At 35.7% G+C, this 22,982-nt stretch overlaps 3 protein-coding genes and 1 long non-coding RNA gene across 4 annotated transcripts; 3 read left to right on the top strand and 1 right to left on the bottom strand.

The window, feature by feature from the left end:
* Nucleotides 1-4,018: 4,018 nt before the first annotated feature.
* Nucleotides 4,019-5,060, top strand: LOC108213694 (uncharacterized). The gene is made up of 2 exons (XR_010290576.1): nucleotides 4,019-4,199; nucleotides 4,283-5,060. It is a non-coding gene; the product is annotated as an uncharacterized LOC108213694 (long non-coding RNA).
* Nucleotides 5,061-7,161: 2,101 nt separating this feature from the next.
* Nucleotides 7,162-11,285, top strand: LOC108215341 (uncharacterized). Its single transcript, XM_017387799.2, has 4 exons — nucleotides 7,162-7,660; nucleotides 7,804-7,873; nucleotides 7,966-8,034; nucleotides 11,081-11,285. Exons 1-3 carry the CDS (start codon nucleotides 7,259-7,261, stop codon nucleotides 8,013-8,015), a joined length of 522 nt encoding a protein of 173 aa, XP_017243288.1. The 5' UTR covers nucleotides 7,162-7,258; the 3' UTR covers nucleotides 8,016-8,034; nucleotides 11,081-11,285.
* Nucleotides 11,286-11,374: 89 nt separating this feature from the next.
* On the bottom strand, nucleotides 11,375-13,959 carry LOC108215340 (staphylococcal-like nuclease CAN2). The gene is made up of 9 exons (XM_017387798.2): nucleotides 13,705-13,959; nucleotides 13,475-13,530; nucleotides 13,133-13,247; nucleotides 12,713-12,823; nucleotides 12,431-12,618; nucleotides 12,282-12,338; nucleotides 12,044-12,203; nucleotides 11,897-11,965; nucleotides 11,375-11,815 (listed from the first exon to the last, which is right to left on the bottom strand). Exons 1-9 carry the CDS (start codon nucleotides 13,843-13,845, stop codon nucleotides 11,717-11,719), a joined length of 996 nt encoding a protein of 331 aa, XP_017243287.1. The 5' UTR covers nucleotides 13,846-13,959; the 3' UTR covers nucleotides 11,375-11,716.
* A 2,232-nt stretch (nucleotides 13,960-16,191) lies between these two features.
* LOC108212717 (cation/H(+) antiporter 3) lies at nucleotides 16,192-19,097 on the top strand. The gene is made up of 3 exons (XM_017384435.1): nucleotides 16,192-16,419; nucleotides 16,797-17,792; nucleotides 17,994-19,097. Exons 1-3 carry the CDS (start codon nucleotides 16,192-16,194, stop codon nucleotides 19,095-19,097), a joined length of 2,328 nt encoding a protein of 775 aa, XP_017239924.1.
* The last annotated feature ends 3,885 nt before the right edge of the window (nucleotides 19,098-22,982 follow it).

Raw genomic sequence — 22,982 nt, 5'->3', positions numbered from 1 at the left:
AGTTATCAGGGTCAAGTGTTAACTTCCAATTAAAATATAAAATGTTTTTAAAAAAAATCGGTGTCATGTGAATCACACTCTAATTTGTTTAGTGCAGCAGGCCCCTTCAGATCGATAGAGTCATAAAGAAATATTGTTATTATATTGTTATTGAATTTTTTTAGATAAAGTGACTTTCAGGTTACAAAATTTTGTATGCTAAGTAGGGACGACGTGAGGCCTAACTCGTACTAGTATACGAATTTGAGCCTTCAGTGACGCGAAATGGTGACGTGGGGTTGACATGTACATGAATAAAAGATTAATGGTCTTCGTCTCGTAAGCGCATGTTCTTCCGGATAGAAATTTTTGAAATAAGAAGACGATGTAAAATTTTGTCTCAAAAATTTTTGAAACAAGAAGACTATGTAAAAACAAGATTAATAGTACGAGACAAAATTTTGTCTCAAAAATTTTTGAAACAAGAAGACTATGTAAAAACAAGATTAATAGTCTTCGTCTCGTAAGCGCATATTCTTCTGGATCGAACGTTATTCGAAAACATGGACGGAATTAGTTACGTGTAAATTGTAATTGATCACATCTTAAAGTTAGCTTAATGAGTCTGTAGTTTCCTAAATCATCAAAGGCCAACTGCTTCTCTTCAAAATAAAAATTAACCGGTTAACTGCCAATAAAAATATAAAAATATATTTAAATATTGGTGACATGTGAATCACATATATATTGACAGTCGTGAATCACAGATTCACAGTCTAATTAGCCGGCCAACTTTAGCTAAATAAATTATTACTACTTTTTACTAAATTCTCATGTTAATTAGGTTTTAAATGGTACTGCGGTATTGGCAGACTTGCAACAATCACTTTCTAGTTGTGAGTAAAAATGGAGAATCAACTTTAATTATAATGTCTTAAAAAATTGAGAATCAAATTTAATCGATGAAGATAATAAATAAGGATTAATTAAAAATTAATTAAATTGATTGGAGATTATCAAATAATTAATTGAATAATTTGAAGGTGAATCAATTTGATGATTTATAAATTTTTTAGTTATAGTCACCGACTTTTAAAATGATATTGTGTTCGGAAGATCTCGGCTAAAGTAGATAAATTAGGCGCTCAGTCAGTCACCTGGGGTAGATGTATAAATGAACATAAGATTGAGGTTTTGTTCATTTGAAAGGAATAAAATGAAATTTGTGATATAAATGAAGGCAACTTAAATAGTCTTGGTCTTTGTAAGATTAATATTGGTTTTAGTCTCGAAACCATATTTTCTCCCTGACAGAAACTTTTGAAACAAAAAGACCATAAGAGTTATTTTTTTAATTGCAGTTAATTTTTAATTAATCTTTTTTTGAAAAAAGGAAATAATTCAATAATGAAAAATCATACGGCATCTACGGATATAATCAAAATCGAACAAACACATAATCATATCGCCGTTGAATCCTTCCTTTTTCGGTAGGCAACCAAGCGATTTTTTGAAGAGATATGTACATGCTCTAATACTCCCGATATTGTTTTGAGCAATCAACCATAAATGCATCACCATACAAACCTTTATCACTGAATCAACACCATGAAAACCCCGCAAATCTGTAATCCCGGACATGATACCATACCATACCATACGTACTCAGTATTCCCGCTTAGAGCAGGGTCTGAGGAGGGTAAAATGTACGCAGCCCTGCCCCTATAGAGAGGCTGTTTCCGTGAAGACCCCCGGCTTAGTGCACAATAATTAAAAAGGTGTGTGATACAATATTATTACAATACCTTAGCTCATGGCCTTATTCACATGAGACTTACCGAAACATTACCCATCAGCAGTGGCAAAGTCCGGTGGAGGAAACAATTGCAAGGATAAAGGCGTGGGAGAAGAGAGATTGGTGCAAACCTCTTCCTAAAGCATAACACCCCAATACTTAAAACCTCTGTAAACCACGAGACCGAGTCTCAACTACTTTAATACGCCGTCGCCAATCATTCTTATCAAATGTCATATCCCCCGTGAGATTTAGGGCTCCCAAGTCCAAACTTAATTGATCAGACCACGTGCGACGGGGCCGACCTCTCTTTCTCTTGCCCCGAACCGATAAGTGTTCAACTCTTCGAACCGGCGCTGAATTACATTTACGCCTAACATGTCCATACCAACGCAAACGCCCCTCCCTTATTTTCTTAGAGATAGGCTCAACACCTAAAAGACGGCGAAAAGTAACACTCGGTATATGATCTGTCATGGTGTTACCACAAATCCAACGCAACATGCGCATTTCTGCTGTCTCTAGTCGACGCTCCTGAACTTTTCGCAATGGCCAACACTCAGAACCATATAGTAATGACGGTCTAATTGCCACCCGATAAAATTTACCCTTCAACTTCAACGGTACATTTTTGTCACACAACACACCAGTAGCAGACCTCCAGCGTAACCATCCTGTCAAAATACGATGAGTCACATCCGCAGAAATATCACCATTACTCTGAATGATCGAACCCAAATATTTAAAAGTATTCGTTTGTGGTACACGGGCCTCCGCGATGCATACAGCTACATCCTCCTCATGAATCTCCTCACTGAAATTGGCCCATAAATACTCAGTTTTAGAACGGCTCAATCGCAATCCATAACCCTCTAGCGATGTACGCCACCGTTCGAGATTGACATTAACCTCGGTCCGAGACTCAGCTACTAATACAATATCATCAGCAAAAAGCATGCACCAAGGTATAGGAGCTTGAATGTCACGAGTAATCACATCCAATACAATTATAAAAAGCAAGGGGCTTAATACCGACCCTTGATGAAGCCCTACCTCAACTGGAAAATACTGAGTATCACCGACAGGTGTCCGAACACATGTTCCCGCCGCTGAATACATATCTTGTATGGTCCGAATATACACCGCCGGAATCCCTCGCGCTGCTAAACATCTCCAAAGAACAACCCGTGGTACACTATCATAAGCTTTTTCAAGATCTATAAACACCATATGAAGATCTTTACGACGCTCTCGATATTTCTCCATAAGGCAGCGAATCAGATAAATCGCTTCAATGGTTGACCTGCCTGGCATAAAACCAAATTGATTCTCCGAAATGGTAACAATTCTTCTAATCCTGCTCTCAATAACTCGTTCCCAGAGTTTCATTGTATGACTAAGCAACTTAATACCACGATAATTACTACAACTTTGAACATCACCTTTATTTTTATAAATGGGTACAACAACACTTAACCGCCACTCCCTCGGCATCCTGGATGTCCGAAATCCCGGACATGATGAACACATAAAATCCAAACAAAAATCAAACTCTCACCGAAAGAGAGACCAAACAAAACCCAAATAAATTGGGAACTTATTGAAGAAAATAAGAGATTAACTAACAGTAATAAAAGAAGACAAGATTTGGGCTTTGCACGTGTGAAAGCCGATGAAAACCTCTCAGATAAAAGAGGCGGCGGCTACTTCGAGGTGAGAGAGAAATTTAGGGTTTTGAGAGAGGAGAATTGTAACTCAATCCTTGTTCCTCCTTAATTCATTAAATTGGTTGTTCCTCCTTAATTCATCAAATTGGTAAAATCTCTGATTGTTCAATAAATCATCCGATTAATCTCTAATTAATTTTCGATTAATCTTGTATCTTTACAGAGTAAGTACCATTCCCTTGTTTACAACGCTGATAAAAACATATAAATCGATGAGTACTTTAAGATTTAGAAACAGGATTAACTCCAACGGAATGTGGAGAAGAGGGTGCTTGTAAATATCTCATCTTCAACAAATTGCGTGATTTCCTGAAAAAGGATTAATCAACAATTGTTTCTGTTTTATGTTTGTTCGACGCGATTATTTTTGTAGATGTCGTATGACTTTTTATTATTGAATTGATTTTCTACTAAAAAAAATAAGATTTAGAAAACAATTTTTTTTAGTATTTAAAGAAAAACTTGCTCTCCCAATAACTACCTGCACGGCTGCATCATAAAGATTTCTGCATATAATTGTAAGGAATGTCAGAAAAATAAATTCCCGCGCAAGTGATACACAATCTAATATATTAAATTTGGTTGGGTCGACTCATGTTTTTTTATGGACGCTCTTCTCGGTTATTTAAGTCGTTGCTCACGACTTCATGTTCGCTAAACTTCACTCGCTCAGATTTCAGAGCACCTAGTGTGACAAGGTGTATATCCTGTTAAAAAACAAATCTATCTTATTCTTGTTTATAAAATTATTTATTATTTATTCTTGTTTTAGTGGTTTCAGATTTAATTCTCGAAGCTGGTCTGAAAATTAACAAAGGCCTACACATGGGTAACGACGAAAAGAAGAAGGGACTTGATGTAAAAGAAGTTCATCTAAGACTCCTGGATGATCTTGTCAACGTGAATTCACTACTGACTGTGGCTGTATTTGTGGGCTTATCCTTGGCTACGCCAGACATTAAAAGCCTCGATTCGAGACACGAGTGTCGCGCAGGTCCTAGAGAAGCCAAAAAGCTGATTCTCTGTGAAGTTGTAGCATTTTCTTGCTTCATCTTGTCAAGCATTGTTGCCAAGGTACTTAAGCTTCATCTCTACCTTGATGGAAATGGTAATTATGCCTTCACGAGTCCTGATTTAGATTTGAAGGACTTCATGTTAGCGTTATCTGCGTGCGGCTCAGTTGCTGGGATTGTTTCGGTGTCTGTTTCGATTGTGTACATAATTGAAATTCGAGTCGGGTTGCTATCATGCGGGTGCGAAGAATCCACTGCTGCCGTGGTGGTTCTTGGCGTCCTTGTTGGGTTTGCTTTGCTCATTTATGTTGTTTCGGTGGCTATAGCTATTTATGCTTCTTATAAAAGTGATCATCATAAGTCCGAAAGTGGAGAAAATAAAAACGGCCTTAAGTACCCAAGTACATGAGGCCTGACTCCTGAGGCTGTAGAATCAATGGTCTAAAAGTTAAGATGTATGTATTTCATGTACACATAATTAAGTGTGCTTCAACGACTTGACGAAGCAAGTTTAGCTAATGAAATTTTTAACTGAGCAATTTCATATGATCTCTATTGACTATTGGGTTTGTTGTCTAAACATTTGAAGAAACGTGCATCCTTTACATGACTCCTTTTGTTTTGCTGCTTATCATTGGAAACACATGACTGCTTTTGTTTTGCTGCTTATCATTTTGGAAATGTCAGTTCAATCGTTGAGCTGAGCTCTGATATCAACCACTTCATCTAAAATTTTAACATGTTTTAGAAAGACCCCGAATGAATCTTATATTATATTTCAACATCAATCGTGATTCGCATACGAAATATTTGGTCAATGCACTACAAATTTTACTCCTAATATATGTTGTTTGGAACACAGGAAAAACCAACAACAAAGTTGAATTTAAATATTTTAATAATTACAATAGAAAAAAGGAGTTAGTAGATTACAAACAGTGTTCCAGAAATCGCTAGGCGTCCCAGAGCGGTCGGGGTTCCTTCTAGCGATTAATCGGGAAATCGGAGATTAATTGAAAAGATTAATTGGAGCATTAATGGGACATATATTATTTTTAAATTATTATAATTAAATGTAATTTAATAATTTTATCAATTTTTCACTACTAGTAGAGTCAAACCGGTAAACAATATAAGATCATATATTAAATAAATACTTGATACATGCAATAAAAAATGTGATTAAAGAAAAATAGACCAATCAATCTCTTATAAATAGTGTAAAAAATATTAAATAAAAATATTAGTCATTTTACATTTTTTTTAAAAGGATATTAAGTTAAGTACAAGTGAATACTTAATTTTTTATTATATAATCATAATTTTAGATTTTATTTATGAAAAATATTATTTTTTTTGTTATTGGCCGCCTGGACCGCCTAGGCGGGATTTGAACCGCCTAGGCAGGATGTTGACCGCCTAGGACCGATTTTTGTAAAAAACGTCTAATTCACCGTCTAGGTCCGAATCGGGGCGTTTCGGTGCCGCCTAGCACCTATGCGACCGCGTAGACCGATTTTCAGAACACTAATTACAAAAAGGTGCAATCCCGGCCATCGATGCAAGGAGCTCTTATACAAGCTTCAAATATTTGGCTATTAATGACCGCAATTAAAATTATTGCATGAAATTTAACCAAAGCTTTCGTTAGTAACAGAAAGAAGAATGACACTACAGCTAACTAGCCTATTTACGATGAAAATTAATTAAGCCTACAATTCATTGTAAGTTGCAATTTACAACGGAAAAGTTCCACCAGTTTTGCTCAAATAGTAAATCTGGAAAACCTTCGGAACTTTTTACATTTGAGCATCGCGAGTTAAAAAAGTGGACCCCACATTCTCACTATAATAATACATAAACTTTCTATAGAAATATCCGTCGTAAAATAGTGATTTTGCGACAGAAATATCCATCATAAGTTCCGGTGCAAGATGACTTCGTTTTCACAATTAACACTTTTTGATCATTTCTGTCCTAACAATTTAGGACGGATTCTTGATTTGCATCGTAAGTTGAGGCGCTCCAGATATCTGTCATAAATTATATGTAGTAAATGGCGTAGTTTCCTGTAAAATTAGCTACTCTGTTTGTATTTTGTTTGTTCGGCTGCAATACTGTCTGCTATTTGACGTGATTTATTCACCATTCACATCTGTTTGGAATTAATTAGACCTCAAAAATGTAAGCTTTTGGGAGGATGTCCTTTTGCAGTTGTTGCAAAAGGACATTGTCATGAAGAATGAATTATCATTTTTTTGTTCTGCTTCTCACACATTATTATCTCTAAAATACCTGTTACTTTTTTGTTTCAGTACTCCCTGGACCAAGATTATGATCTATAAATGACTCTAGAGCAGCTGAAATAGTCAGGATAATGTGGGGAGAAATAATCAAAAATAAGCATGAAGAGGTACTGAAACAAATTGCTGCTGACCCAAAGATGAAAATGGTTGAAGGGCTTCTATTTACAGCTGCTAGATTTGGCAACTATAATAAGAAAAGAGAAAATATATTTTTTTTAAAAGAGAAAATATAGACACTAAAAAGAGTTTGAGAGCTACCAAAATAAAAGACAAATTTCATCAAAATTGAAACTATACAAAGCTTCAAAACAGAAAAAACAAAATAAAAATAAAACTTTTATTTTCCAAGGCCATCACCATCCTTAATCAAATCCCATATCCAAATTTTCCACAAACAATAACACACACACTTTTTCACATCTCCTTTGCATACAATACATGGCAAAATCACTCCCCTTAATAAAACTTCAACATCTTTCAAGATTCATCGCTTCTCACCACCACCGCCCCAAGCTCTCCCACCCCTTTTCCGCCACCCGGGTCGTTCCCCAACCCGAGCCCACCAAGCCCAAATCCATCAAAATCGAACCCGAAAAACAAAAGTCGAAAATGGACCACAATAATAGCAATAATAATCGTATTAATAAGGATAAAAATATGAGTAGAAATAGCTCGCCGGAGATTGAAGAACGGTTCCCGTTGGCGGCGGTGGTCAACGACTGCGTGCGGCGGTGGTTTCTGGACACGTTGAAGGAGGCGAAAGCGGGTGATATTACAATGCAAGTGTTGGTGGGGCAGATGTATAATAGTGGATATGGGGTTACTATGAATGCACGCAAGGTGTTTGATGAATCTTCTCAATGAGATTGTTTTGTTTGTTTTTGTGAAATTCTGGTTTTTTTGGGGGGAATGGGGTTATGGGGTGTGTAAGTTTGGTGCAAAGAATGTGTTTTGATTTGGGTTTTGTTGTGTGAATAATGTAGGGAAATGCTTGGATTGAGAAGGCTTCAAGAAGTAGGTCGTCTGCGCGAAAAGTTGGTGATAAGCGTCCAGGTGATGCTTGCTTTCTTTTTTGTGAATTTCTATTTTACGGACTGGATTCGTTGCTATGCCATGTTTTTTATGTGTTTCGTTTGATGCTTTAGGCTACAATGCCAGTGACTCAGATTCGGATAAGGTAAATGCTGAAGCATGATGAAATTAGCAATGACAAAGTAAGTGACATGTGTACTGCTTATTATATATACTTTTCTAATCCCTGCTTATCTTAATTTTATAATGCTCTGTTTTAATTCTCTGACCCTATAGATAACTGGACATGATTGTATCTTTTAATTTGGAAAACGTGCAGCAGAAAACTCCGACTAATTCTGATTAAATGGCCCAATGCATCATATCCTTTTTCTGTAAGAGAATTTACCTCCCGGATCTTTGAGTGATGCTCATGTTTTATCCTTGTTCAGATCCCTAATTCATGGTTTACACACTGCTACTTGTTGAGAACAATTACATACAATAGTTAAGTTGAAGACAATTGAATTTGTGTGAAATATGTAGCAAATAATTTGGCAAATGAGTCACTATGAAAGCCTATATAGTTAATAAACATGCAGGAGAATAAAGTGGTCAAAGATTCATATAGGTCATTTGTTGCGTCCTAAACTACCAAATAGGTCACTACAAACAAATTGGTTTCAGTGTGGTAACTGTTTTTTCAAATAGTTCCATTGATTTTTGTAAAAAGAATCCTGGTCTATCAAAAGTGCAAGTGATGTGAGTCACGGAGGTAGCATGCGACATGGCTTCAATAACGAATGAACTATCAAGTAGATCATTCGTGATTTTAAAAATTCTCATTCGTTGGTTCAAGGACAACTCATGTTTTATGGTCTTCGGAATAAATTACGGCTGATCCAAACATAATGAAATATAATATTATTAATCCAATTCTGACATAGATTGACCTAGCCGAGACTTTTTGGTTCAACAAGTAACCTATTTATTTCATACTTGATCAGTTATTAGTGCCATTTCGAATGCCGTCTCAGATCCTTATTACTCGTTTTGTTTGACATGATTTTGAATCTAATACTTGAAACTCATTTAAGAAATTGGAATCACATTGAGACTTAAATTTTTTGCATGTACCTACTTCATACTTCTGGATGCAATGAATAACCTAATTGATTATTGACCCTACAAAAACTGATAGAGTACAACCGAGTTTTTGCATATGTCAAACAAAAGTTGAGAAGAAAGATTAAAGAAGTATGTTAAAAAAGGATAGATCAGGAGAATAATACTTTATCACCTATATTAGATTTAGAATATTACTTTTGTTTGGATTAGAAAATTAGAAGACTCTAGTGATAAATAAAATTGGAAACCTAATTTTTTTTTTTTACATTGCTTTAACTATATCGGGTTCAAGGAGGACTCAGCTTGGCTCTGTTAAGTTTATGGATTTCTAATTTCAAGCAAATAATAATCTCTCACTCACATTTACTTTTTATTGATTTATGTATTTATTTTCATAAATTATTCTAGTTTCCTGTATTATTACAACGTCCTATAGGTTTGCTTGTTTGTTGAGCAATGCAAATCTGTTTGATTAGTTTCTGTGGTTGAAATATTCTTTAAGATCATTTCAGGAGTTTAGCAGTTGCGAATATAAATGTCACATAAATTATTCTAGTTTCCTGTATTATTACAACGTCTTATGGGTTTGCTTGTTTGTTGAGCAATGCAAATCTGTTTGATTAGTTTCTGTGGTTGAAATATCCTTTAAGATCATTTCAGGAGTTTATCAGTTGCGAATATAAATGTCATGCAATGAAAATGCTGGATTACAAGTTGCAGTTGCACCTAAACCCTCATTAGCCTGCAATCAAAATTTACCCATTTATGAACAGTTTTACTCGCATGTAAAATTTTTTGCCCTGTCTTGGCGTATCATCTGGTTTTGAAAAAGGTCCCAGTAACTAAATAAAAATATATTTGTAATGTGTATATACTGTATGCATACGTGTAGTGTTAATGTTCTCAGAGCAAGTCCAGCCGTGTCCTAATTCAAGCCTTAAATATATAATACAAAAATTGATGTCCTAATGATGTAGGACATATTTAACTAACTCCAACAATGTGCCTTATCCCAACTATGTAATTAATATTTTATTATTAAAGGTGTCCTTTCATCATTAGAGCACATTATAAGGTAGAGAAAGAAAGAGATTGTATGTAATAATTTATTATAAAATATAAGATAGGGGAAGGAGAGAGGTGCCTTAAAAATAAGGCTTGAAGATGCTGTCTAGTGATATAAGGCATCACTAGAACACTGTTGGACCAATTTTTTTTATCAAATGCCCTGAGTTTTAACTTAGGACATCATGTAATGCATCTCTTGGACTTGCTCTTATGACAATAAAATTAGGGCCGACAAATTTGTACACGACATGAAAAATATGGATACGGGTACAAACCTCTTTTTGATAGACGAACACATAATTGCACAACCTGATCTAATATCGTCTTTGGTTTTACCCTTGGGTATACCACACGAAAGTACATGGTATAAATAAGTTTAGATTTAGATATTTAAAGATATAACACATAGTATTTATGTATTTATATAATAGATATACATATTTTTATATCATTATATATAAGATACTTATATTAATATATATTTGCAAAATCATATCCAAAATATGTTACTATATGTCAAAATATACATCCTAAAATAGAATATTCTCATTTCTTTAATTTTTGTTAGTGTGAAAAAACGACAAGAATAGTACGGTACAGGAACAGGAAAGTCTAGGAAGCCTAAATGGGTTGGATATGAGTTTGCCATTCTGGACACGAAACACGAAAGCACATGGCACAATACGAATTACGAGGTCCAATTAAAATGAGAGAATGTCACTCTTAGGAAACCCAGTTTTTGCTTCTCATGATAGAACTAAACCTAATTATATTTGCAGACAAACTTATATTGTAATTTACTGTTGTTTAAGAGCACTGTCTTTCAGATAGCTTCATTGAGGTAGTAATTTAAAAAAAAAAAAACAAGAAGATGCTGTCTGGAAAAGCCAGGGTTGAATTATTTATTTTTATGAGCGCTTCTGATATCCTTGGATTTGATTAAGCTAATGATAGTTTATCATCTTGCTCTTTTTATTCCTTTTTCTTTTTTTTTTTATAACTGCTGAGGACTTGTTGCTGCCGTGTTTCTAATCAATCACTTGACTTCTGCAGTGAATTCTGGCTAGCAAAAGCCTGTACCAGCAACTCATCTACCCTTTACAGTGCTTGGGTGATCCTCTTCCTTCTACTTGTATTCAAGATAGAAACATTATGCACACTTAGATTAGTTTGCTGGATAGTGTTTTCCCCGTGGACTGAAATTTCCACTGATAATCCATATACTGCATTTTATATAGAAGGTTTTTCTTTCAGTTGATTTTTCTGTGGTGCTGTATTTCTGTAAATGTAATAACTTATCTGCACAAGAAATCAGATTTGCAATTCTCAGTTGTCACAAAAACAGTATGATACTGAAAGTTCTTCGTAAACTTCATTCCTCAGTCTGTTGAGATGATATGTCAGTAATATTTAACAATCATTACAAAACAATTTTTTTATAATACAAGCTGACAAACAGATGCAACAATATATCTAACTAAAAACAAGGCACCAATAATCCCAATAATGTTAATTATGCGTCTTTTCCTGGTTATATCTGTTATGATCTTGACCGTTTGTCTTACGGAAACACTGCTGTTTTAGTGGCCGTCTCAACCATGATGAGGAAACTGGTTTATGCCTTTATGGCCAAGTTCTCAGGCTCAATTGATTAATCTGAGATCATTGCAGTTTCTACTATGAACTAGGTTAATTTCCGTCACGTCTGTTCTTCCTCCATTCCCATGGCTTTTCTGGATTCGATGATGCCCACAAGCCAATTCTCTTTGCCCTAGCCTCCTTCTCCCACTATCAACAAAATTCACCATTGAGCACCAGGTTTGTTTTAACAATTAAACCGCAAAAATTATCAAATTTCTGAAATCTTACTTTTTCCAGTTCAGGACGTCTGTCGTAGGCCGTGTAATGCCATGCCAGACCCTTCTTGAGCATGGACTCCTGTACGAAAAGTTCATAAGTAACCTACTTATTTTACATTCAGTGAACATGGTTGATGCTTTTTGTTTAACAGGGTACCTGCACAAAGACGCCATTGCAGTATATGTCTCCGACGCATCGTCCATACCGATCTTCAGTGAAAACCAGCACTTTCAGGCACTTTCCTGCAACAATTTTAACCATCTCTTCCTTGGCCTCTTGCCCGTACGGCATTTTGCTTTCTGGCGCATCTATTCCTCTGCGATATATATTTCAGACTGTCAACAGATATCCACCACAACATCACACTAGCATTGTGATATATACTTGTTCATACCTGAGTCTAATCCGATATTTTTTAGCTAGAACTTCCTCGTTATTGATTGGCAACATCCTAATGCAAAGGAAAGGGGAAAAATAAATGTAAAGATGAGGAAGAAAATCGAATGTTTACACATATCTTGTGTGATAAAACATGTTCCTAACCGATATCCCATGTCAGTAATTTTCTTGTGAAGTGCATCGGCCTCTGGATAGTTCCTCTTGGCACGCGCTTTAGCTCGTTGTGCTGCAGCAACTTGAACTTCTTTTGGAACAGAAGATGACTCTCTTGGATCCATGGTGCTGACATACACAGTTACTGTATCACCGTCGGCAACAGCCTTTACATCCACCTGATAATGTCAACCATATTTCATCAAATCGAAAGAAATGCCAATTATCAGAAAATGTAAAAAACACAATGTATTTCAAACAAAAGATTCTTACTGGGAGGGTATGCAATTCGAATTTGAGTCCTTCTGGGCGAGATTGTGGCACTTCAGAAGAAAGCTCAACTAGTGAATGAGGCAGAGGGAGACCATAGAAGGCCAATAAACCCTGATATCCATCAAAATCATCAAAAAAAATCAGATGCAAAATTTCCGGTATGCACTTTTGTCATCAAAATTTAATAAACATTATAATCAGTGTTATAAAACTCTCTGATTTATTAAAAAATCCCCGATTATACTCCCATTTGACTAAAAATTCCTGATTTATCCAGAAAATCTCCGATAAATCTCAATATAAATCCTGAATTGGTTGTTTAACCGATTTGTTCTGATTCCCGGTTTCTAGTTTATACTGTACAAAGTAAAAGCCCACCAATGAGGTTTTCCCTTGATATTAAAAAAAAAAAAAAAGTACCTCAACATCAGCCTTCTGGTGCCTCTTGAGAGTCTGAATAATAAGCCTTGAAGCTTCTTCAGGTGTTTTTGGTGGAGGTTTCGCTTCTCTCCACGTCTCCGAAATTTTTCTATACCTTCATTATATAAAATATTAGAATTGAAACTTCAAAATCAATCACAGCTGATAAATATTTGCAGACACTACCCCGAGATAATGCTGTCTCATAGAGCACTTGAGCATTTTTCATTAGCCAATTACGAATTTTTATTTTAAATCAAAAATGTAAGAACCTATTTTGCTAATTTGAGCTCATATCTAAGTAGCGCAGGACTGTCAATTATTACAAAGAAAAAATGGTACCAGTTAGCCTGAGCCTTCTTGGATGAGACTACATGCTTGCTTAGTCCATCAGGAACCTTCAGATCCAAAAAAATTCACAGAATTCAGTAAACCAACATTGAACCGGTTCAAATTCAGCTTGAACAAGCATATTTACAAGACAATTTACCACCAATAAATAAAATTGGTACTAAAATCTTGAATTCAGCTAAAAAAAATACAAAAATCGAAGAATTTGAGTCCGGGCTAACCTGAGAGGTGATCTCGAATTGATAGAGATCGTGAGCAAGAGCGGAGACGCCTGCAGAGACGCTATGGTGGCCTGCAAAATGATCATCTGCTGTAGTTGGCTTGCAGCAATGGCCATACAACAATCTCAGAGCATTTCCCATTTTTATGTTCTTCTTTTCCTTATGCTTAGATTTTCAGTTTCTTTATAAATACTTGTTTGATGACTTTTTTGAGCTTGGTTTTTTTAAGATTAATTATGGATAGATTGTTTAATTTTGGGAAGAAAGAATATCTAAGGGAGGAAATGACAGATATTGAACAAGTGTTGAAATCCACGTGGCGTGATGGGATTGGTGGAGGGAACATAGAATTTAGAGGAGATCTTTTGTGTTCGGTTTTTACTGCGGGTAACTTGTCCCAATGAGGATCTATCTGATCTGGCTTCTTGTGGGGTCAACGCTTTGTCGGCAACTTGGGCCCAAGTTTTTTGTGGCTAGTGGGGCAGCCTTTTCCGGCGCGTGTGTCGCCGTTACGGCTGTTTTTATTCATGTTTTAAATTTTTTTGCTAATTAATCTTTCAAATTCATGTACTCATCAAGACTAATATCCCTGAAGATTAATCTTGCCTGCATCCAGCAGTAGTTGTTTAATATTCCCCCTCTCACCTGAGCGTTGCTTATTTTGCGGACAAAAAAACGATTCTAGTTGTCGCAAAATCCACCATTAATACCTAAAATAACAATGCTTGAAAAAGTTATCCCAGATGCTATTATTAATGTTGGAAAATCTAATATTCTGGTATTTGAACCAAAAAGGTAGATCGTGTTGTGTTTTGATCTGAAAAATGCTATAAAATGTAATATGTTCCTGCGTTTTGAAAGTGATATGATACTATGAACTAGTATTTAGAGTTTCAAAACAATATTCTCTCTGTCCCCCTCGTAATTTACCTTCCTTGGGGATGAGAGTTTGACACGCATTCTAATGTTCCTTTAAAAACATAGTTTCATAATTTATTTTTTATTTTTTTTCTTTTGAATAAAAGTTTGATGTTTGAATTTTTATACACAAAAAAAAATTCTCAAAAATGAGTTACGAAACTATATTTTACAAGAGTTTTAAAATGCGTGTTGAGGAGTGAAAAAAAGCTGTAAAAAAAATGAGAGGGACAGAGGGAGTAGACCGTCTAACGTAAGAAGGGATAAACGCCAGACCATTTAACGTTTTGTTTACAAAGTGATAGCTGATTGCCATCTTCTCCCACACTGCTCTACACTGTTATTTGAGGTCATTTTCTTTACACTTGTGACCCGAGGTCATTTTCTTTACATTTGTGACAATTAGGGTCAACACCCCGTATTTAAAGACTCCTATAAAATATTATTTCATAAAATATTTTAATTTTTTTTTCTTCTGAATAGAAATTTAATATTTAAATATTTTAAAAAAGAAGAAATTTAAATATAATTTATGTAACTATATTTTGTATGCACTTTAAAATGTGTGTCTACAAAAGAAATCCGGAAAGACGGACATAGTACAAGCGTTTTGGTAATTATATCACTCGTTTTTTATGAATTATGAACTGTAGGTTTGTTCTTTCCAGAAAAGAAACACACTTTCATTAATCAGAATAAAACATAGTCAGGACAAATCCCCAACTATTCATACAATCAGGTTGGAAAACAAATAACATACTAAAAACAATTAGATGTTTTGTTTCTTGATTGTTTAACACATAGAATTTTAAAATTCTTAAAGATAAAATGAACTCAAAGATATTCCAAGTGATGCAATACGAGCATCCCGAAAAGTAGTAACATCACAATTGATCGTATCACATAAAAGTCAATATTAGACCAGTGTTCAGAACTCCTAATCTCATAAAATGAGATAGGAGAAGCGACACTCCAGCTATCTACATGCCGGATACCAACTATAGACATGCCGAAAATATAAACCCTCGATGAATGAATAATCTTCGATTGTGAAAATTGAGCTTTTACAATAATTATCACCGCCTCAGATTTGACGCGAATTTTCCCGATCTCCAAAAACATCAACAGAATCATTGTTAATAGAATCATTCACCACATTACTCATAAATTTCCAACACATTACTCATTACTCATAACTCATAAATTTCCGTAAAAGATTACACTTTTTATGAAGGACAGTGTACAAGTGGTGCAACATAAAAAGTGTAATGTTTTGTGGTTCCTCATATTCAGTTCCAATGTGACATGCTCCATCCAATTAAATTAGAACTCATAGATTTCCGCATTCACCGTGAGTTTGTGAAGATGCAATATCATTTTCTTACCGCCATGCACAACAATTTTTCCTCTTTTCCTTCATGCATTTCTGATCTTTCTTTCTCAATGTTTTACTTGTTTCTTCTACACAACTTAGGTGGCTGACCCTTGCGTTGCTGTTGCTGCATTTCACAGCCTCAAACAATAAAGAGGTCCATCATATTTTAACATATATAATAAATATACAAAAAAATGGATCTTGTTCTATTTTTCCCTGGAGAATTTGATCAGAAATGCAAGTCTAATTTACATTTGTCTTCGCGAGGTTTGTTGGGGTCGAGTGTGGGGTTAAATAGGAACTTCCTGGGTTATGCATTGACCCGTCTTCTTCTGCAGTTGGCTCTCATTACAATTCTCACACAATCGCTTCATTTGCTTCTTAAGCGCTTCAATGTCCCCCGAATCACCTCTGAAATCCTGGTAATTTTTTCAGTACTTGCGTGCACTTTTTTTAATGTACATATCAAAAGACAGAGCTAATGGTGCAGAATATAGATGAATGCCAAGTAATTATGTATTTTGGTTAAAAGTTTCTCATCATTCAGTCAGTAATGTTTGTATTACTTATGACAAATCAAGTTCTATAATGTAAAATAAGTTTCTCAAATGAGTATTAGTACAGTAGTACTTGTCCAATCTCAAATGAGTTATTTTCTGATAAATTGTGCGCATTTAGTATGCAAACAAATGAGAAGATTCTGTCTAATTTCTTGTTGAAAACTTTTCTGATCAGTACTAGTGAAATCTTTTCATTTGACACTACTATATTCAGTTTTCTTTACTGCATTTCATTGCAGGCTGGTATTTTGTTAGGGAAAACTGTTCTCAGACGAATCATTGGGGAAACACAAGAGAAACTTTTTCCATCTAATGATGCTATTCTTGATTCATTTGCAAAAATTGGCTTTATTTTGTTTATGTTCCTTGTTGGAGTGAAGATTGATCCAGGCTTAGTAAGGAATGCCGGAAGGAAGGGATGGACAATAGGCCTTGTCTCATCAGTCGTCCCTATAATGGCAGCAACTTACATGTCTAACCAATTTGACATTTTGTTACCCCTTTATCGAAGACCAACTACTAAAACAATTGCTGGAATACTAACTAGTACACCTTTTCCTGTGATTGTTGCCCTGCTCATTGACCTGAAGATCATGAATTCTGAGCTTGGCCGCCTTTCTTTGGCATCCGCATTAATAAGTGACTTGACTAGCACATCTTATGCCGTGATCTCAACTAATTTACGAATTGGATTTGGAGTAAACCCTATGTTAGCTGTACAATCCACTTCATTTGATGCGTTGTTACTTTGTGTCATTATGATCACACGACCCTTGTTCTTGTTGATTATCCAGTCAACACCAGAAGGGAAGCCAGCCAAGAGAATCTACATTTCTATCATTTGTGCTTGGGTTCTGGCATCCGCTATAATCAGTGACAATATGGGGCTCCCTTACCAATTCGCTCCATTTCTTATCGGTTTGACAGTGCCTGATGGACCCCCTTTAGGCGCTACGATTACTGACAGACTGGAGACGTTTGTCTTGGGTCTACTAGCTCCACTAATGCTGACATATTCTGCTATACATATTGACCTATTCATTGTTTATGATGTCAGTTACCTAGAATTCTTATGGGTTGTCATCCTTATTCTTGTCGCGTTAAAATTTGTGGTTGTTTTTTCTGTGGCATTAGTAAAACGTGTTCCAGTCAAAGAGGCTCTCACTCTTGCCTTCATCATGGGTGCTCAAGGCGTAGTCCAAGCTGCACTATATGACCTCAATTTCAGAAATCAGGTACAAATTCCAAATCAACCAACTTATAAACAAGGTAGAGGCGAAGATATTCTATGTCTGTCTGTTCATGAGGCATTGCAGACCATAGATATCTTTACCTGTTTGAATTCACAGACATCCGTACTCTAAAGAAAGGTTGAAAATCATGTTTTTACTTATCTTGAAAAGAAAAACTAACGAGTGTACTTTCTTGTGGTGCAGACAATAGATGATGTAGCATTTTCTGCAGTAATATTATCACTCTTCATTGTGGCAACATTCACTCATATAAGTGTACAGTTACTCAATGATTACACGAGAAAATACACTGGGTACCAGAGAAGAAGCATTATACACACAGGAATTAATGCTGAACTCCGAGTGGTGACTTGCATCCATCGACAGGACGATGCCTTGGCTGCCATAAAGTTATTAGAAGCTTCTAATCCTTCCAGGGAGTCCCCCCTCTCGGTATACGCCCTCCATCTTGTAGAACTTGTGGGACGAGCCACGCCACTCTTCATCAACCATAGCTTAGGCCAAAAGCATCAGTCTGGTGCTCAACCACTGATCGATCTTTTTGAAAGCTTTGGCCATCAATATACAGGAAGCGCTGTAGTTCAAGTGTTTACTGCCATGTCATTACCAATGTTCATGGATCAAGATATCTGTTCACTTGCCTTTGACAAATTAGCAGCTCTTATTGTGCTACCTTTTCATCGTAAGTGGAATCAGCACGGGAAAGTAGTTTATGACAGTAGCATTGTGAGGACAATGAACCAGAAAGTTGTTGAAATGTCCCCTTGCTCAGTAGGAATCTACGTGGATCGTCGTAAGATACGTCATAAAACAGATAATGATCAGGAAGTACCCATAAACCAGCAATATCAAGTTGCAATAATATATCTGGGAGGTAATGACGATCGTGAGGCTTTAGCATATGGGAAACGTATGATGTTTTCAATAGCCATTAACCTTACAATTATTCGGCTTGTTCCTGTTGATGAAGGCAGTGACACTCAATGGGACAAACTTCTTGATGCTGAATCTCTGAGAGAGATGAAGTTCCAGAGTACACACCGGAGTAATGTAATATATCAGGAGCATAAAGTGAAAGATGGGCCAGAAACAACTGCAATCATAAAAAATTTGATGGATTCTTTCGACCTGATCTTGGTAGGGCGACGTCATAAAGAGGATTTACAGGCATTGTCAGGTTTATGGGAATGGACTGACTTGCCAGAGCTTGGTCCAATAGGAGATTATCTAGCTTCTGCGGATATCAGTAAACCGGTTTCTGTCTTGGTGATTCAACAACAAATATGAAGTTTCAAAGGGGAAGATCCTTGGCATTACTAATGGTAGTCTTTGTACAAAATGTCAAAAAGAAAACCATTTTAGCGAGTAGGTATAGCCATAACCCTGTATAGTTTGCCTTAGTCTCCTGTTAATATCATGTTAGCGAGCTTGATGTTTAGATATAGTTTGACAAAGTTATGCAAGAACAGCCTCAAGAAAATCAGCAAAACAGCCACAAAATGATCCAGGTTTAGGATTAAATATCTCCGATCTCTGTATCTTAATTTAACTATGGAACAATTTTGGTAAATTTATGCTTGGATTGCATTTTCAAAAGATCCATATGAAAAGCTTACTAAAGTATTCAATAGAATTTTCAACAAATACAGTTTCAATTTTTTCCAGAATAGATTATGTGAGCACAAACACACTAATGGGGTGCAATAGTTTCTTCCTCTGGAAAGAAAAAATGGGAAAAAGTAACAGAAAGAATACTACTGTATTAATAATAAAACCACACGTTCAAGTATTTCAATTGCGTTGCAGCCTGCACGGATCAATGTGGATCTTCACTAAATTACAAATTCAAGTAGTCGTAAGACTTCAGGCTACGTGAAGTAAATCGTAGTTCAGGAAAGGAAATTAATATTTTTTTTTCAAGTAATTGTCTTCAGTATCTTGCTCATTTTCATGTTCAGTTGTTTCCTTTTTTGGTTTGAAAGCATAGTCGATTGCTTTACTACGTTCATCTGGAGTGACACGCGCTGTTGATGTATTATTGGCTTGCCACGCCTGCTGATTTACAAGAAAATTTTGCTACATTTATTGATACAGATCGAATGTGATACTTTATGATTAACTTGGCAGTACCCAGGTTTGCGTGCTTCAGAATAAACGCTCTCCCAAATGGAGTATGATCTATCGACAAAGTTTAAAAAGTCTATGCACGATGAATTAAATGCAGAACATCCTTAAAACACTTGGAATGTACATTTCACAAAGATTATTGCAGTCATGCAACATCTAATTTGGTAGACGATGAGACGATAGTGCAGCACAGCAAATAGAAGAACAGGGCCACCAGCTAATGCTTTCGCCCCACTCCTTTCATGTAACGTTTCGGATGCATTCGCTGAATTACATTCTTAATGTAATTTCTGAATGATCTCAATTTTGCGCGAATACGATGGATGCCTTGCTCTTTTTCGTTTTCATATGTTTGCAGCACTTCAGAAGGTGAATGTGATTCTGTTTTCTCTTGAATGTGCCCGATGCTTTGTTGATTTTGGATGCCTTGCCCGTTTTCGTTTTCATATGTTTGCAGCTCTTTAGAAGGCGGAGGTGATTCTGTTTCCTCTGTAATGTGCCCTTTAGAAGGCGGAGGTGATTCTGGTTTCTCTTGTATGTGCCCGAAGCTTTGTTGATTTTGGTATCCATCATGTGATCTTAAGTACTCTACCTCTCGAATGTACTCGATCCCTTGTTTATATCCGTCACCTGTTTCCGGAACATAAACCGTCGAGACTGATCTTGCGTCCCCTGCCTCTCGAATGTACTCTATCCCTTGTTTATACCCGTCAACTGTTTCCGGAACATAAACCATTTGTGATCTTGCGTCCCCTACCTCTCGAATGTATTCCATCCCTTGCCGGTCTTCATATACGTGTGTTTCAAGTACATTCTCAGCCGCATATGATCTCGTTGGTTCTTTTTCTTTTTTTTTGGTTAGGTATCTCCATGCCTCTTGAAGTACATTCTCAGCCGCATATGATCTCGTTGCCTCTTTTTCTTTTTTTGTGGTTAGGTATCTCCATGCCTGTTGAATATGCTCTTTCCTTTGCTGATTCAGTCTCCTCATATGCATTTCCTCGATATATTTCTGACCTAGTTCTTCTTCTCTTCTTCTTCTATTATATTCGGTTTTTTGTGGATTTTCAGCTTCAGCAGTTGAGCCTTCTTCGTGGTGAATACCGTCGATGTTCAAATTACTACAAGAGAGGAGTGGATCAGCAAGCAAAGAATCTGCTGTTGACATTGATTGATCATGCAAATCTTTAGCCTGCGCTATATAGTACGCAACTCTGTGCAGATTAAGATAATTAGTACAATGCTAATGGTTGTATGGTTGTAAGTTCCTTCTGGATTATAGTTGAAAGTGGCGATAATGAAGCAACGACTATTTGTCCTGTGTGATCTGGAGCTGCTCTGGATTTAGCTCAAAAGATTCCATGACAGAGTTATACCAATTTATTTTGCATATAATAAATCAATAAAATAGTTACTCATATTCATCATATGTGAATCCATTATAGATTTATGTGAATGAAGACAACTCCAGTTCTTGTTAGGGAGAGCATGCGTCGGTTAGGTCCGGTTTTTGAATAAAATCGTAACCGTAACCATATATCTTCGGCTTTTAAAATCGAAAACTGCAACTGTCAGTTCGGATTTGGTTTCGATTTAAAAAACTTCGGTTCGATTGTAAACGGTTCGGTTTCGGTTACAAAAATAACAGATATATATACGAGGAATTGAATACAAAATAGGCTGATAATTGCAATACAAAAATAAATAATTTTACATCGTAATTAAACACAAATAATAGGAGGAATGCATTTTATGTTCCAGGCTTCCAGCAGAGGGAATCAAGTTAGAATTTCATAAACATGACATAAATGAAAGGATCGTCTAGGCAAAAGATCAAGGCAGACTTGCAGAGCATCAACAAGCGCCAAGCAGCAAAAAAATCATCAAGGCAAAAGTTTTAAATCATTTCCTGCTTCACAAGGCCTGCGCAGACAACTGAAGAGCTTCCAACTTGCGGCTCATCTGCAAAACACCAGTATAAATTAAAGTCTACCAGTAATCCAATATTTACTAAATAGAAAAGCAAATAAAATATTTATTCTGTGATCGAATATATTAGTAATTTCTAAAAAATTTATATAAATTATATATAAAATATTTATTATTTAAATCATATTTTAATAACCGGTTCGGTTCGGTTTTATCGGTTCGGTTGAGACATATAACCGGAACCCGACCATTTAAATCGGATCGGTTTTAAATTTTCAGTTCGGATCGGTTTTTCTCAGTATCTTCGGGTTTCGGTTCAGTTTCGATTTTAATTCAGTTTTTTCTCAGCCCTAATAGGGTGTACACGGGTCGGCTAATCCGTCCAAATCGATCATTTTTCGATCGATTCAACCAAACAAATTTTTAAAATATTTTTCGGAAATCAAAACAGTCAAAGGAATAGCACAGAACAAACTTAGCAAATCGGACGGATTAAAAGAGGACAAATCAAAATCATTATATATCAAAAGGAGTAACGTTGAATAAAAGGAATAGAATCCGTACCTCAAAACTAGCACACCAAACATTCACGAAAAGCCGTAAATAATCCGATAAACTCCCGACCCCGACCTAAATATAAATATAATATATAATTAAAAAAAATGTTTCCAACCCGATATATTATCGGGTTAAAAATACATTATCCGATTTTAATGGATTGGATATGGGTTTCGATTTGTTTCAAACTAATTCATTCCAATCCGATCCGATTAAAATTAGAAGAGTTAGAAATTTAATAAATGTACATTTCATTTATCCAATTTAATACACAAGGGACAAGTTTCATCTTAATATATATGATCATTTTTACTGTATGTGTGTGTTCGGTATTATCCCTGGTACTCAGAATATTAATATACATCGGTTGAAATTGATTGCAACGTCGTTTGATTTATCCATTCACAAGTTTTGTTTAGTATAATTTTAATATAATGTTTATATTATATTATACTAGTAATTAATTTTTTTAATCAATTTATACTAATAATCATATAATAGATCATGTTATATGTTTATAATAAAATTTCTTTGTGATAAATGAAATAATAATTATTC

This window comes from Daucus carota, chromosome 3 (assembly GCF_001625215.2).
Source record: "Daucus carota subsp. sativus chromosome 3, DH1 v3.0, whole genome shotgun sequence".
NCBI classification, from domain to species: domain Eukaryota; kingdom Viridiplantae; phylum Streptophyta; class Magnoliopsida; order Apiales; family Apiaceae; genus Daucus; species Daucus carota.
This window is presented reverse-complemented; position numbering and strand designations above follow the sequence as displayed.